Raw genomic sequence first — 14,038 nt, 5'->3', positions numbered from 1 at the left:
TCGAAAACTGTATTTGGTACAAATCATTCCCTAAGTTCTAGACCTCAGATGAATCTGGTAATGAATGGTGTTTCTGTTGAACAAGTTGAGTAGACTAAATTACTTGGTCTCACCTTAGATTGTAAACGGTCATGGTCAAAATTTATAGATTCAGTAGTTGTAAAGATGGAGAGAGGTCTGTCCGTAATAAAGAGATGCTCTGCTTTTCTGACACCACACTCCACAAAGTCCTGCAGGCTCTAGTTTTATCTTATCTTGTTTATTGTCCAGACATATGGTCAAGTGCTGCAAATAAGGACCTAGTTAAGCTGCAGCTGGCCCAGAACAGAGAGACACAGCTTGCTCTTCATTGTAATCAGAGGGCTAATATTAATACTATGCAAGCCAGTGTGTCTTGGCTAAGAGTTGAGGAAAGAATGACTGCGTCACTTCTTGTTTTTACAAGAAACATGAATGTTTCAGAATTTCCAAACTGTTTGCATAGTCAACTTACACACACACTTACCCCACCAGACATGCCACCTGGGGTCTTTTCACAGTCCCCAGGTTCAGAACAAATTCAAGGAAACATACACTATTATACAGAGCCATGTGTGCATGGAACTCCCTTCCATCTTATGTAGCGCAAGTAAACACCTGGAAAACCTGTTTTTCAAAAAACAGATAAATCAACACCTCACAACGCCTCTCCCCCATGTGACCTACTGGTTGTGTGTACTGACATGTGACCTACTGGTTGTGTGTGTGTACTGACATGTGACCTACTTGTTGTGTGTATGTACTGACATGTGACCTACTGGTTGTGTGTATGTACTGACATGTGACCTACTTGTTGTGTGTATGTACTGACATGTGACCTACTTGTTGTGTGCCTGTACTGACATGTGACCTACTTGTTGTGTATGTACTGACATGTGACCTACTTGTTGTGTATGTACTGACATGTGACCTACTTGTTGTGTATGTACTGACATGTATGTTGTGTGTATGTACTGACATGTATGTTGTGTGTATGTACTGACAGGTATGTTGTGTGTATGTACTGACAGGTATGTTGTGTGTATGTACTGACAGGTATGTTGTGTGTATGTACTGACAGGTATGTTGTGTGTATGTACTGACAGGTATGTTGTGTGTATGTACTGACAGGTATGTTGTGTGTATGTACTGACAGGTATGTTGTGTGTATGTACTGACAGGTATGTTGTGTGTATGTACTGACAGGTATGTTGTGTGTATGTACTGACAGGTATGTTGTGTGTATGTACTGACAGGTATGTTGTGTGTATGTACTGACAGGTATGTTGTGTGTATGTACTGACATGTATGTTGTGTGTATGTACTGACATGTATGTTGTGTGTATGTACTGACAGGTATGTTGTGTGTATGTACTGACAGGTATGTTGTGTGTATGTACTGACAGGTATGTTGTGTGTATGTACTGACAGGTATGTGTAACTGATAGATACACACACTACATGTTCATGTTAAATGGATGTAAATTATGAAGTCTTTTGTCTGTAATGTATTGTCGGCTAATGGGAATCCTAATAAATCTAATCAAACATTTTAAAAATCCTTAAAGGAGCAAAGTGTGATTCTTGGAGCATTGCTCTATCAATATGAAATGCTAGAATAGACAGCTGGAACATTCGAATGAACAATTTAAGCCTTTCCAAATCCAAGAGAGAATAACTAGCGTTGCTATTGTTTTTCCAGAAACAAATGTTAATTGTTATCTTTAATGTTGATCAAGCACATGTAAACAACAAACAGGACCCGCAGGTAAACTTACCCTTTGGTTGTTCCCCACCAAGACAACCCTCCCTGTGAACCATACCCCCCCCCCCTTCCCTGTCCCCTTCTTCTATCAGTCTTGATGAGATAGGGTGGGTATCTATCAGTCTTGATGAGTTAGGGTGGGTATCTATCAGTCTTGATGAGTTAGGGTGGGTATCTATGAGTCTTGATGAGATAGGGTGGGTATCTATCAGTCTTGATGAGTTAGGGTGGGTATCTATCAGTCTTGATGAGTTAGGGTGGGTATCTATGAGTCTTGATGAGATAGGGTGGGTATCTATCAGTCTTGATGAGTTAGGGTGGGTATCTATCAATCTTGATGAGTTAGGGTGGGTATCTATCAGTCTTGATGAGTTAGGGTGGGTATCTATCAGTCTTGATGAGTTAGGGTGGGTATCTATGAGTCTTGATGAGATAGGGTGGGTATCTAACAGTCTTGATGAGTTAGGGTGGGTATCTATCAGTCTTGATGAGTTAGGGTGGGTATCTATCAGTCTTGATGAGTTAGGGTGGGTATCTATCAGTCTTGATGAGTTAGGGTGGGTATCTATGAGTCTTGATGAGATAGGGTGGGTATCTATCAGTCTTGATGAGTTAGGGTGGGTATCTATCAGTCTTGATGAGTTAGGGTGGGTATCTATCAGTCTTGATGAGTTAGGGTGGGTATCTATCAGTCTTGATGAGTTAGGGTTGGTATCTATCAGTCTTGATGAGTTAGGGTGGGTATCTATGAGTCTTGATGAGTTAGGGTGGGTATCTATCCGTCTTGATGAGTTAGGGTGGGTATCTATCAGTCTTGATGAGTTAGGGTTGGTATCTATCAGTCTTGATGAGTTAGGGTGGGTATCTATGAGTCTTGATGAGTTAGGGTGGGTATCTATCAGTCTTGATGAGTTAGGGTGGGTATCTATCAGTCTTGATGAGTTAGGGTGGGTATCTATGAGTCTTGATGAGATAGGGTGGGTATCTATCAGTCTTGATGAGTTAGGGTGGGTATCTATCAGTCTTGATGAGTTAGGGTTGGTATCTATCAGTCTTGATGAGTTAGGGTGGGTATCTATCAGTCTTGATGAGTTAGGGTGGGTATCTATCAGTCTTGATGAGTTAGGGTGGGTATCTATGAGTCTTGATGAGTTAGGGTGGGTATCTATCAGTCTTGATGAGTTAGGGTGGGTATCTATCAGTCTTGATGAGTTAGGGTGGGTATCTATCAGTCTTGATGAGTTAGGGTGGATATCTATGAGTCTTGATGAGATAGGGTGGGTATCTATCAGTCTTGATGAGTTAGGGTGGGTATCTATCAGTCTTGATGAGTTAGGGTTGGTATCTATCAGTCTTGATGAGTTAGGGTGGGTATCTATGAGTCTTGATGAGTTAGGGTGGGTATCTATCAGTCTTGATGAGTTAGGGTGGGTATCTATCAGTCTTGATGAGTTAGGGTGGGTATCTATCAGTCTTGATGAGTTAGGGTGGGTATCTATGAGTCTTGATGAGTTAGGGTGGGTATCTATCAGTCTTGATGAGTTAGGGTGGGTATCTATCAGTCTTGATGAGTTAGGGTGGGTATCTATCAGTCTTGATGAGTTAGGGTGGGTATCTATGAGTCTTGATGAGTTAGGGTGGATATCTATCAGTCTTGATGAGTTAGGGTGGGTATCTATCAGTCTTGATGAGTTAGGGTGGGTATCTATCAGTATTGATGAGTTAGGGTGGGTATCTATCAGTCTTGATGAGTTAGGGTGGGTATCTATCAGTATTGATGAGTTAGGGTGGGTATCTATGAGTCTTGATGAGTTAGGGTGGGGATCTATCAGTCTTGATGAGTTAGGGTGGGGATCTATCAGTCTTGATGAGTTAGGGTGGGTATCTATCAGTCTTGATGAGTTAGGGTGGGTATCTATCAGTATTGATGAGTTAGGGTGGGTATCTATCAGTATTGATGAGTTAGGGTGGGTATCTATCAGTATTGATGAGTTAGGGTGGGTATCTATCAGTCTTGATGAGTTAGGGTGGGTATCTATCAGTCTTGATGAGTTAGGGTGGGTATCTATCAGTCTTGATGAGTTAGGGTGGGTATCTATGAGTCTTGATGAGTTAGGGTGGGTATCTATCAGTCTTGATGAGTTAGGATGGGTATCTATCAGTCTTGATGAGTTAGGGTGGGTATCTATGAGTCTTGATGAGTTAGGGTGGGTATCTATCAGTCTTGATGAGTTAGGGTGGGTATCTATCAGTCTTGATGAGTTAGGGTGGGTATCTATGAGTCTTGATGAGTTAGGGTGGATATCTATCAGTCTTGATGAGTTCGGGTGGGTATCTAATCAGTCTTGATGAGTTAGGGTGGGTATCTATCAGTCTTGATGAGTTAGGGTGGGTATCTATCAGTATTGATGAGTTAGGGTGGGTATCTATCAGTCTTGATGAGTTAGGGTGGGTATCTATCAGTATTGATGAGTTAGGGTGGGTATCTATCAGTCTTGATGAGTTAGGGTGGGTATCTATCAGTATTGATGAGTTAGGGTGGGTATCTATGAGTCTTGATGAGTTAGGGTGGGTATCTATGAGTCTTGATGAGTTAGGGTGGGGATCTATCAGTCTTGATGAGTTAGGGTGGGTATCTATCAGTCTTGATGAGTTAGGGTGGGTATCTATCAGTCTTGATGAGTTAGGGTGGGTATCTATGAGTCTTGATGAGTTAGGGTGTGTATCTATGAGTCTTGATGAGTTAGGGTGGGGATCTATCAGTCTTGATGAGTTAGGGTGGGGATCTATCAGTCTTGATGAGTTAGGGTGGGTATCTATCAGTCTTGATGAGTTAGGGTGGGTATCTATCAGTCTTGATGAGTTAGGGTGGGTATCTATCAGTCTTGATGAGTTAGGGTGGGTATCTATCAGTCTTGATGAGTTAGGGTGGGTATCTATCAGTATTGATGAGTTAGGGTGGGTATCTATCAGTATTGATGAGTTAGGGTGGGTATCTATCAGTATTGATGAGTTAGGGTGGGTATCTATGTGTATTGATGAGTTAGGGTGGGTATCTATCAGTATTGATGAGTTAGGGTGGGTATCTATCAGTATTGATGAGTTAGGGTGGGTATCTATCAGTCTTGATGAGTTAGGGTGGGTATCTATCAGTCTTGATGAGTTAGGGTGGGTATCTATCAGTCTTGATGAGTTAGGGTGGGTATCTATCAGTCTTGATGAGTTAGGGTGGGTATCTATCAGTCTTGATGAGTTAGGGTGGGTATCTATCAGTCTTGATGAGTTAGGGTGGGTATCTATCAGTATTGATGAGTTAGGGTGGGTATCTATCAGTCTTGATGAGTTAGGGTGGGTATCTATCAGTCTTGATGAGTTAGGGTGGGTATCTATCAGTATTGATGAGTTAGGGTGGGTATCTATCAGTATTGATGAGTTAGGGTGGGTATCTATCAGTCTTGATGAGTTAGGGTGGGTATCTATCAGTCTTGATGAGTTAGGGTGGATATCTATCAGTATTGATGAGTTAGGGTGGGTATCTATCAGTATTGATGAGTTAGGGTGGGTATCTATCAGTATTGATGAGTTAGGGTGGGTATCTATCAGTCTTGATGAGTTAGGGTGGGTATCTATCAGTATTGATGAGTTAGGGTGGGTAGTGAAGAGAAATTAAAAGGGTAAACGTAACAACAGATACAGTGGGGCAAAAAAAGTATTTAGTCAGCCACCAATTGTGCAAGTTCTCCCACTTAAAAAGATGAGAGAGGCCTGTAATTTTCATCATAGGTACACTTCAACTATGACAGACGAAATGAGAAAAAAAGATAATAAGAATAAGAATTTGGTCAATAACAAAAGTTTATCTCAATACTTTGTTATATACCCTTTGTTGGCAATGACAGAGGTCAAACGTTTTCTGTAAGTCTTCACAAGGTTTTCACACACTGTTGCTGGTATTTTGGCCCCCTTATTGCTATTATACACTGGTTACCAACATAATTAGAGCAGTAAAAATAAATGTTTGTCATACCCGTGGTATACGGTCTTATATACCACAGCTGTCAGCCAATCAGCATTCAGGGCTCGAACCACACAGTTTTATAATCTAGATCATAACCATCATTAATCATGGCCTGTAGGCCAAGTCCTCCCTGGGAGATACATTCAATAGCCTGGCCTAAATGGTATTGTGTCGTAGCCCAAATGAGTCTGACCATCTCTCCTTAGCGGTAGCGAACAAACAAAAAATAGTAGGGGAATAGCTTCCAATTTATATAGCCATATTTTCCCATGTAGGAATTCAATGCTCTGGAGCCCCACCAGGAAGCAGCCTCAGTCCGTGTGACATTATTCGTTAATTGGTGTGGTATCATCACTGTTTAATATCCTGGACCATAGGCAGTATAATATTAACAAAGTCCAATACTCAGCAATAATAGTAATAATGTCCTTGTAACCACTTCAAAGGGGGGTTGTCCTCCTCATTGGCTTATGCTGAGGGCAGCATTATAGCCATAGGCTAGGCTGTGTTTACTGTGCATGGATGGCATATCTGAATATTGTGCCAGCCATTATGGGGCTCCATCTGTCGACTCGTCAGGGATTCTGGGAAATGGGATTCTGGAAAATGTCTTTAGCTTTATTGGGAGCATTGTGTTCTGAAAGATAAAGATGAGTTTTTTTCCGGGTGGATGAAACCCCATCTCAGATTTAGCTGATGTAGCTGGGATCTCACCTCCACTGTAGGTTGCCCTCTGTTTTAGCAGTTTGGCATTCAGATCTGGGGAGATGCTGACCCTCTTTCTCCTCATAGGTCAGAGCCCCCCGAGTCCACTGCAAGGCGAACAATTTGCCATTTCACTTCAAACGAGAGCCCTTCCCGGAAAAGACCCGCGCAAGTGTGCAATGTTAATCAGCGGCATGGGACCCAGCTTCACCTGCCTCGAATAGCTCATAGAAAAGATTGCTCATGAAACAAAGTTGGGTTTTCCCGCCACCCCCACGGAAGTTTCAAGTCCTTTTGGCACGTTGAATTTACCGGAATGATTCTCAAGTGATTCTGTTTTCTCTTTAAGGAGATCGATTTGCCCCTTTTTTTTCTCTAACTTAGCTCGCACCGCTTCCAGATCACGGAGTTACACCTCTTTCCCATTGGCTATCGGTAGAACTGTTGTCAGGGAGTTGAGAGCCGTCATGTTACCACAGGTGAACTGTGGGGGGGGCAGATTATTCTATCCTCGGGAGACCAATAGACCTGCTCGTTTTTTAAAATTCTTATCATACAATCAAAGTCCCACACTTTAATATGATGTTTACTATTGACCTTTTTTCTTCTTTTTTTAAAATCAACTCTGTTAATTAATAGTTATTTTGCAAAAGAAAGCCACGATGAGGCCACAAGTTTTCAGTGCATGTCCCCGGAACAGGAAGGCTCATGTTTCATCTATGTCCATAAAACTTGAGTCTAGGGCAGTCTAGGGCTTAGTTAGGAAGGGTTTTGGTAGAGTGATTAGCCCCACAGACTCTGGACCACAGAATCCCATTCTGACGTGGCTATGAATCCCATCTCAACCCTTCCGCTCTGTTTTCCTCTGTATCTGTCTCCCCTCTACATTCAGACTATCACTGTCTATAAAACAGTCAAATACAAACAAACAAAACAAATGTACATGTTAAAGATGCCTGTCACTCACCGAGGTGAAAACTTCCGTAGTCTGCTGGATGGTGGCGATCTTCGTCCATTTCCACTTCTGAAAGAGCTGAACCCTGGTGGGGTTGTGGAGGGTGGCAGACGGGTGGGTACGGAAGAACGTTGGGAAGCGCTGCCGGTTGGAGAGAGCTGGAGAACTGGAGCCGTAGGATAACTGAGGAGAGAAGAGAGGAGGACAGGAGGAGAGGAGGAGAGGAGGGGAGGACAGGAGGAGAGGAAGAGAGGAGAAGAGGAGAAGAGGAGAGAGAGAGAGAGGAGAAGAGGAGGAGAGGAGGACAGGAGGACAGGAAGAGAGGAGGAGAGGAGAGGAGGACAGGAGGAGAGGAGGAGAGGAGGACAGGAGGACAGGAAGAGAAGAGGAGAGGAGAGGAGGAGGAGGAGAGGAGGAGGAGAGGAGGACAGGAAGAGAGGAGGAGAGGAGAGGAGGACAGGAGGAGAGGAGGAGAGGAGAAGAGGGGAGGAGGAGAGGAGAAAGAGGGGAGGAGGAGAGGAGAAGAGGAGGAGGAGGAGGACAGGAGGAGAGGAGGAGAGGAGGACAGGAGGACAGGAAAGAGAGGAGAGGAGAGAGGAGAGGAGGACAGGAGGAGAGGAGGAGAGGAGAAGAGGAGATGAGGAGAGGAGAAGAGGAGGAGAGGAGGACAGGAGGACAGGAAGAGAGGAGGAGAGGAGAGGAGGACAGGAGGAGAGGAGGAGAGGAGAAGAGGAGAGGAGGAGAGGAGGAGAGGAGGACAGGAAGAGAGGAGGACAGGAAGAGAGGAGGACAGGAAGAGAGGAGATAGAAAAGTGTTAGGGTGTTAGGGTGTTAGACAGAGGAAGAAGAACAAACCAAAGAATAAGACAAAACGAGAAAACAAGAAAAGGTAGTTAACATAATGAAGCAAAACGATGTTTGGTTCAATAATACACAGCCAAAGCCCAGTAAATTAGGTCCTGATAGAATATCCCTCAGCCAAAGCCCAGTAAATTAGGTCCTGATAGAATATCCCTCAGTCAAAGCCCAGTAAATTAGGTCCTAATAGAATATCCCTCAGCCAAAGCCCAGTAAATTAGGTCCTGATAGAATATCCCTCAGCCAAAGCCCAGTAAATTAGGTCCTGATAGAATATCCCTCAGCCAAAGCCCAGTAAATTAGGTCCTGATAGAATATCCCTCAGTCAAAGCCCAGTAAATTAGGTCCTAATAGAATATCCCTCAGCCAAAGCCCAGTAAATTAGGTCCTGATAGAATATCCCTCAGCCAAAGCCCAGTAAATTAGGTCCTGATAGAATATCCCTCAGCCAAAGCCCAGTAAATTAGGTCCTGATAGAATATCCCTCAGCCAAAGCCCAGTAAATTAGGTCCTGATAGAATATCCCTCAGCCAAAGCCCAGTAAATTAGGTCCTGATAGAATATCCCTCAGCCAAAGCCCAGTAAATTAGGTCCTGATAGAATATCCCTCAGCCAAAGCCCAGTAAATTAGGTCCTGATAGAATATCCCTCAGCCAAAGCCCAGTAAATTAGGTCCTGATAGAATATCCCTCAGCCAAAGCCCAGTAAATTAGGTCCTGATAGAATATCCCTCAGCCAAAGCCCAGTAAATTAGGTCCTGATAGAATATCCCTCAGCCAAAGCCCAGTAAATTAGGTCCTGATAGAATATCCCTCAGTCAAAGCCCAGTAAATTAGGTCCTAATAGAATATCCCTCAGCCAAAGCCCAGTAAATTAGGTCCTGATAGAATATCCCTCAGCCAAAGCCCAGTAAATTAGGTCCTGATAGAATATCCCTCAGCCAAAGCCCAGTAAATTAGGTCCTGATAGAATATCCCTCAGCCAAAGCCCAGTAAATTAGGTCCTGATAGAATATCCCTCAGCCAAAGCCCAGTAAATTAGGTCCTGATAGAATATCCCTCAGCCAAAGCCCAGTAAATTAGGTCCTGATAGAATATCCCTCAGCCAAAGCCCAGTAAATTAGGTCCTTATAGAATATCCCTCAGCCAAAGCCCAGTAAATTAGGTCCTGATAGAATATCCCTCAGCCAAAGCCCAGTAAATTAGGTCCTGATATAATATCCCTCAGCCAAAGCCCAGTAAATTAGGTCCTGATAGAATATCCCTCAGCCAAAGCCCAGTAAATTAGGTCCTGATAGAATATCCCTCAGCCAAAGCCCAGTAAATTAGGTCCTGATAGAATATCCCTCAGCCAAAGCCCAGTAAATTAGGTCCTTATAGAATATCCCTCAGCCAAAGCCCAGTAAATTAGGTCCTGATAGAATATCCCTCAGCCAAAGCCCAGTAAATTAGGTCCTGATAGAATATCCCTCAGCCAAAGCCCAGTAAGTTAGGTCCTGATAGAATATCCCTCAGCCAAAGCCCAGTAAATTAGGTCCTGATAGAATATCCCTCAGCCAAAGCCCAGTAAATTAGGTCCTGACAGAATATCCCTCAGCCAAAGCCCAGTAAATTAGGTCCTGATAGAATATCCCTCAGTCAAAGCCCAGTAAATTAGGTCCTAATAGAATATCCCTCAGGCAAAGCCCAGTAAATTAGGTCCTGATAGAATATCCCTCAGCCAAAGCCCAGTAAATTAGGTCCTGATAGAATATCCCTCAGGCAAAGCCCAGTAAATTAGGTCCTGATAGAATATCCCTCAGCCAAAGCCCAGTAAATTAGGTCCTGATAGAATATCCCTCAGCCAAAGCCCAGTAAATTAGGTCCTGACAGAATATCCCTCAGCCAAAGCCCAGTAAATTAGGTCCTGATAGAATATCCCTCAGCCAAAGCCCAGTAAATTAGGTCCTGATATAATATCCCTCAGCCAAAGCCCAGTAAATTAGGTCCTGATATAATATCCCTCAGCCAAAGCCCAGTAAATTAGGTTCTGATAGAATATCCCTCAGCCACATCCCAGTAAATTAGGTCCTGATAGAATATCACTCAGCCAAAGCCCAGTTAATTAGGTTCTGATAGAATATCCCTCAGCCATTTCCCAGTAAATTAGGTCCTGATAGAATATCCCTCCGCCATATCCCAGTAAATTAGGTCCTGATTGAATATCACTCTAGCCATATACCAGTAAATTAGGTCCTGATTGAATATCAGTCCGCCATATCCCAGTAAATTAGGTCCTGATTGAATATCCCTCCGCCATATCCCAGTAAATTAGGTCCTGATAGAATATCCCTCAGCCAAAGCCCAGTAAATTAGGTCCTGATAGAATATCCCTCAGCCAAAGCCCAGTAAATTAGGTCCTGATAGAATATCCCTCAGCCAAAGCCCAGTAAATTAGGTCCTGATAGAATATCCCTCAGCCAAAGCCCAGTAAATTAGGTCCTGATAGAATATCCCTCAGCCAAAGCCCAGTAAATTAGGTCCTGATAGAATATCCCTCAGCCAAAGCCCAGTAAATTAGGTCCTGATATAATATCCCTCAGCCAAAGCCCAGTAAATTAGGTCCTGATATAATATCCCTCAGCCAAAGCCCAGTAAATTAGGTTCTGATAGACTATCCCTCAGCCACATCCCAGTAAATTAGGTCCTGATTGAATATCACTCAGCCAAAGCCCAGTTAATTAGGTTCTGATAGAATATCCCTCAGCCATTTCCCAGTAAATTAGGTCCTGATAGAATATCCCTCCGCCATATCCCAGTAAATTAGGTCCTGATTGAATATCCCCCCGCCATATCCCAGTAAATTAGGTCCTGATAGAATATCCCTCAGCCAAAGCCCAGTAAATTAGGTCCTGCTACTGTATTAAACATTTTCATTGATCAACTGCAATGTGAGCTGGTAAGTTAAAATGGCACTGATTTCCTATATAGTGCACTACTTTTGACCAGAGCCCTATAGGCCCTATTCCCTATGGGCACTATTCCCTTTTGGCCCTGGTAAAAAAAAACGTAATGCACTATATAGGGCATAGGGTGCAATTTGGGACGCAAACATACATTGAACGGTGACACGGCCACTGCAGAGGAATATGGGTCAGAAATCTGATGTGGGAACCGACAGAGACAGGTCTTTATGACACCAAAATAGCACTGCATGAAAAATGTAGGAATATGGCTGTATACTGGGGCAGCAGGGTAGCCTAGTGGTTAGAGTGTTGGACTAGTAACCGGAAGGTTGCAAGTTCAAACACCCGAGCTGACAAGGTACAAATCTGTCTTTCTGAACCTGAACAGGCAGTTAACCCACTGTTCCTAGGCCGTCATTTGAAAATAGGAATGTGTTCTTAACTGACTTGCCTGGTAAAAATAATTATTTAAAAATAAAAAATACCCGCCAGGCATCTAGTCTACACATCATTTCTGTGAGAGTACACTTTCAAAGTGGAGAGTGACACAAATATAGCCCACCTGTATCCCCTCCATAAAGGTGTCTTGATGCAGTCTGGATACACAGTAATAGGTAAAAGCTTTTTCCAAGTCAGGACAGTTGTCATAACATGTAATTTTGGGAAACTTCAACATCTTTCAGGGCGCAATACTAGCTGTCAAATGTGAGAGGCAAATGGTATGGGCCCTGGTCAAAGGGAGAACACTACGGTGCCATTAGAAACCCAACCACTGAAACGGACAGAGCAGTGTTATTATTCCCTCTGACCTCCTTGACACTTCTTATTTGGCATTCAGGCCTTGGAATACTTACCTTACCTCTAGGCTGACAAAACACTCCACTCTCCTCTCCTTCCTTGACAGCTAAGTGGATCTGAGGTGTCTGCTTCCCAGTCTCCCTCTTTCTCCCCCCCCCTCTCTCGCTCCCTCTCTCTACCCATCCCCCACCCCTCCCTCTCTCTCTCTCTCCCACTTTTCCTGTGCCTAGTTCAGAGGCCTTGGACCGCTTCCCTCCCTAAGCTAAATGGATCTGAGGTGTCTGCTTCACTGTCCCCCTCCCCCAACTCTCTGTCTGTCTCTCCCCCACTCCCTCCCTCCCTCAGCTAAATTGATCTGAGGTGTCTGCTCCACTGTCACCACCCCCACCCTCCATCTCTCTGTCCATCCCCCCCACTCCCTCCCTCCCACAGCTAAATGGATCTGAGGTGTCTGCTCCACTGTCACCCCCATCCCTCTGTCCGTCACCCCCCCACACTCTCTCCCTTCCTCAGCAAAGTGGATCTGAGGTGTCTGCTTCACCATTTCACTCTCCCCCATCTCTCCATCCGTCCGTCCCTCCCTCCCTTCCTCAGCCAAGTGGATCTGAGGTGTCTGCTTCACCATTTCACTCTCCCCCATCTCTCCATCCGTCCGTCCCTCCCTCCCTTCCTCAGCCAAGTGGATCGGAGGTGTCTGCTTCACTGTCAGGTGCCAGTAGAGGTCACAGAGGAGGGCACTCAACTCCCTGGAGCTCAGCTATGACTCTGTGTCAACCTCCCTCTAGACACCACTAGTCTGGTAGCTATGACTCTAAATCAACCTCACTCTAGACACCACTAGTCTGCTAGCTATGACTCTGACTCAACCTCCCTCTAGACACCACTAGTCTGCTAGCTATGACTCAACCTCCCTCTAGACACCACTAGTCTGCTAGCTATGACTCTGAGTCAACCTCCCTCTAGACACCATTAGTGTGCTAGCTATGACTCAACCTCCCTCTAGACACCACTAGTCTGCTAGCTATGACTCAACCTCCCTCTAGACACCACTAGTCTGCTAGCTATGACTCAACCTCCCTCTAGACACCACTAGTCTGCTAGCTATGACTCAACCTCCCTCTAGACACCACTAGTCTGCTAGCATTGACTCTGACTCAACATCACTCTAGACACCACTAGTCTGCTAGCTATGACTCAACCTCCCTCTAGACACCACTAGTCTGCTAGCATTGACTCTGACTCAACCTCCCTCTAGACACCACTAGTCTGCTAGCATTGACTCTGACTCAACCTCCCTCTAGACACCACTAGTCTGCTAGCTATGACTCTGAGTCAACCTCCCTCTAGACACCACTAGTCTGCTAGCTACGACTGACTCAACCTCCCTCTAGACACCACTAGTCTGCTAGCTATGACTCTGAATCAACCTCGCTCTAGACACCACTAGGCTGTTAGCCTTGACTCAACCTCCCTCCCTCCCTCTAGACACCACTAGTCTGTTAACTATGACTCTGACTCAACCTCACTCTAGACACCAGTAGTCTGTTAGCAATGACTTAACCTCCTTCCAGACACCACTAGTCTGCTAGCTATGACTCAACATCCCTCTACACACCACTAGTCTGCTAGCTATGACTCTGACTCAACCTCCCTCTAGACACCATTAGTCTGCTAGCTATGACTCAACCTCCCCCTAGACACCACTAGTCTGCTAGCTATCACTCAACCTCCCTCTAGACACCATTAGTCTGCTAGTTATGACTCAACCTCCCTCTAGACACCACTAGTCTGATAGCTATGACTCAACCTCCCTCTAGACACCATTAGTCTGCTAGCTATGACTCAACCTCCCTCTAGACACCATTAGTCTGCTAGCTATGACTCTGACTTAACCTCCCTCTAGACACCATTAGTATGCTAGCTATGACTCAACCTCCCTCTAGAGACCATTAGTCTGCTAGCTATGACTCAACATCC

General features: G+C 44.4%; 1 protein-coding gene across 1 annotated transcript in view; it reads right to left on the bottom strand.

The window, feature by feature from the left end:
- The window catches only part of LOC112229197 (gamma-aminobutyric acid type B receptor subunit 1-like), a 306,296-nt gene that overhangs the window by 103,527 nt on the left and 188,731 nt on the right, over window positions 1-14,038 (bottom strand). Inside the window, exon 9 of the mRNA XM_042310436.1 lies at window positions 7,474-7,644. Within this exon, the coding sequence (XP_042166370.1) occupies window positions 7,474-7,644 (171 nt within the window). The remainder of the gene's footprint in view (window positions 1-7,473; window positions 7,645-14,038) is intronic.

Source organism: Oncorhynchus tshawytscha, linkage group LG31, assembly GCF_018296145.1.
Source record: "Oncorhynchus tshawytscha isolate Ot180627B linkage group LG31, Otsh_v2.0, whole genome shotgun sequence".
NCBI lineage: Eukaryota > Metazoa > Chordata > Actinopteri > Salmoniformes > Salmonidae > Oncorhynchus > Oncorhynchus tshawytscha.
The sequence above is the reverse complement of the archived record's forward strand: the minus strand, read 5'-3'. Positions and strand labels throughout refer to the sequence as shown.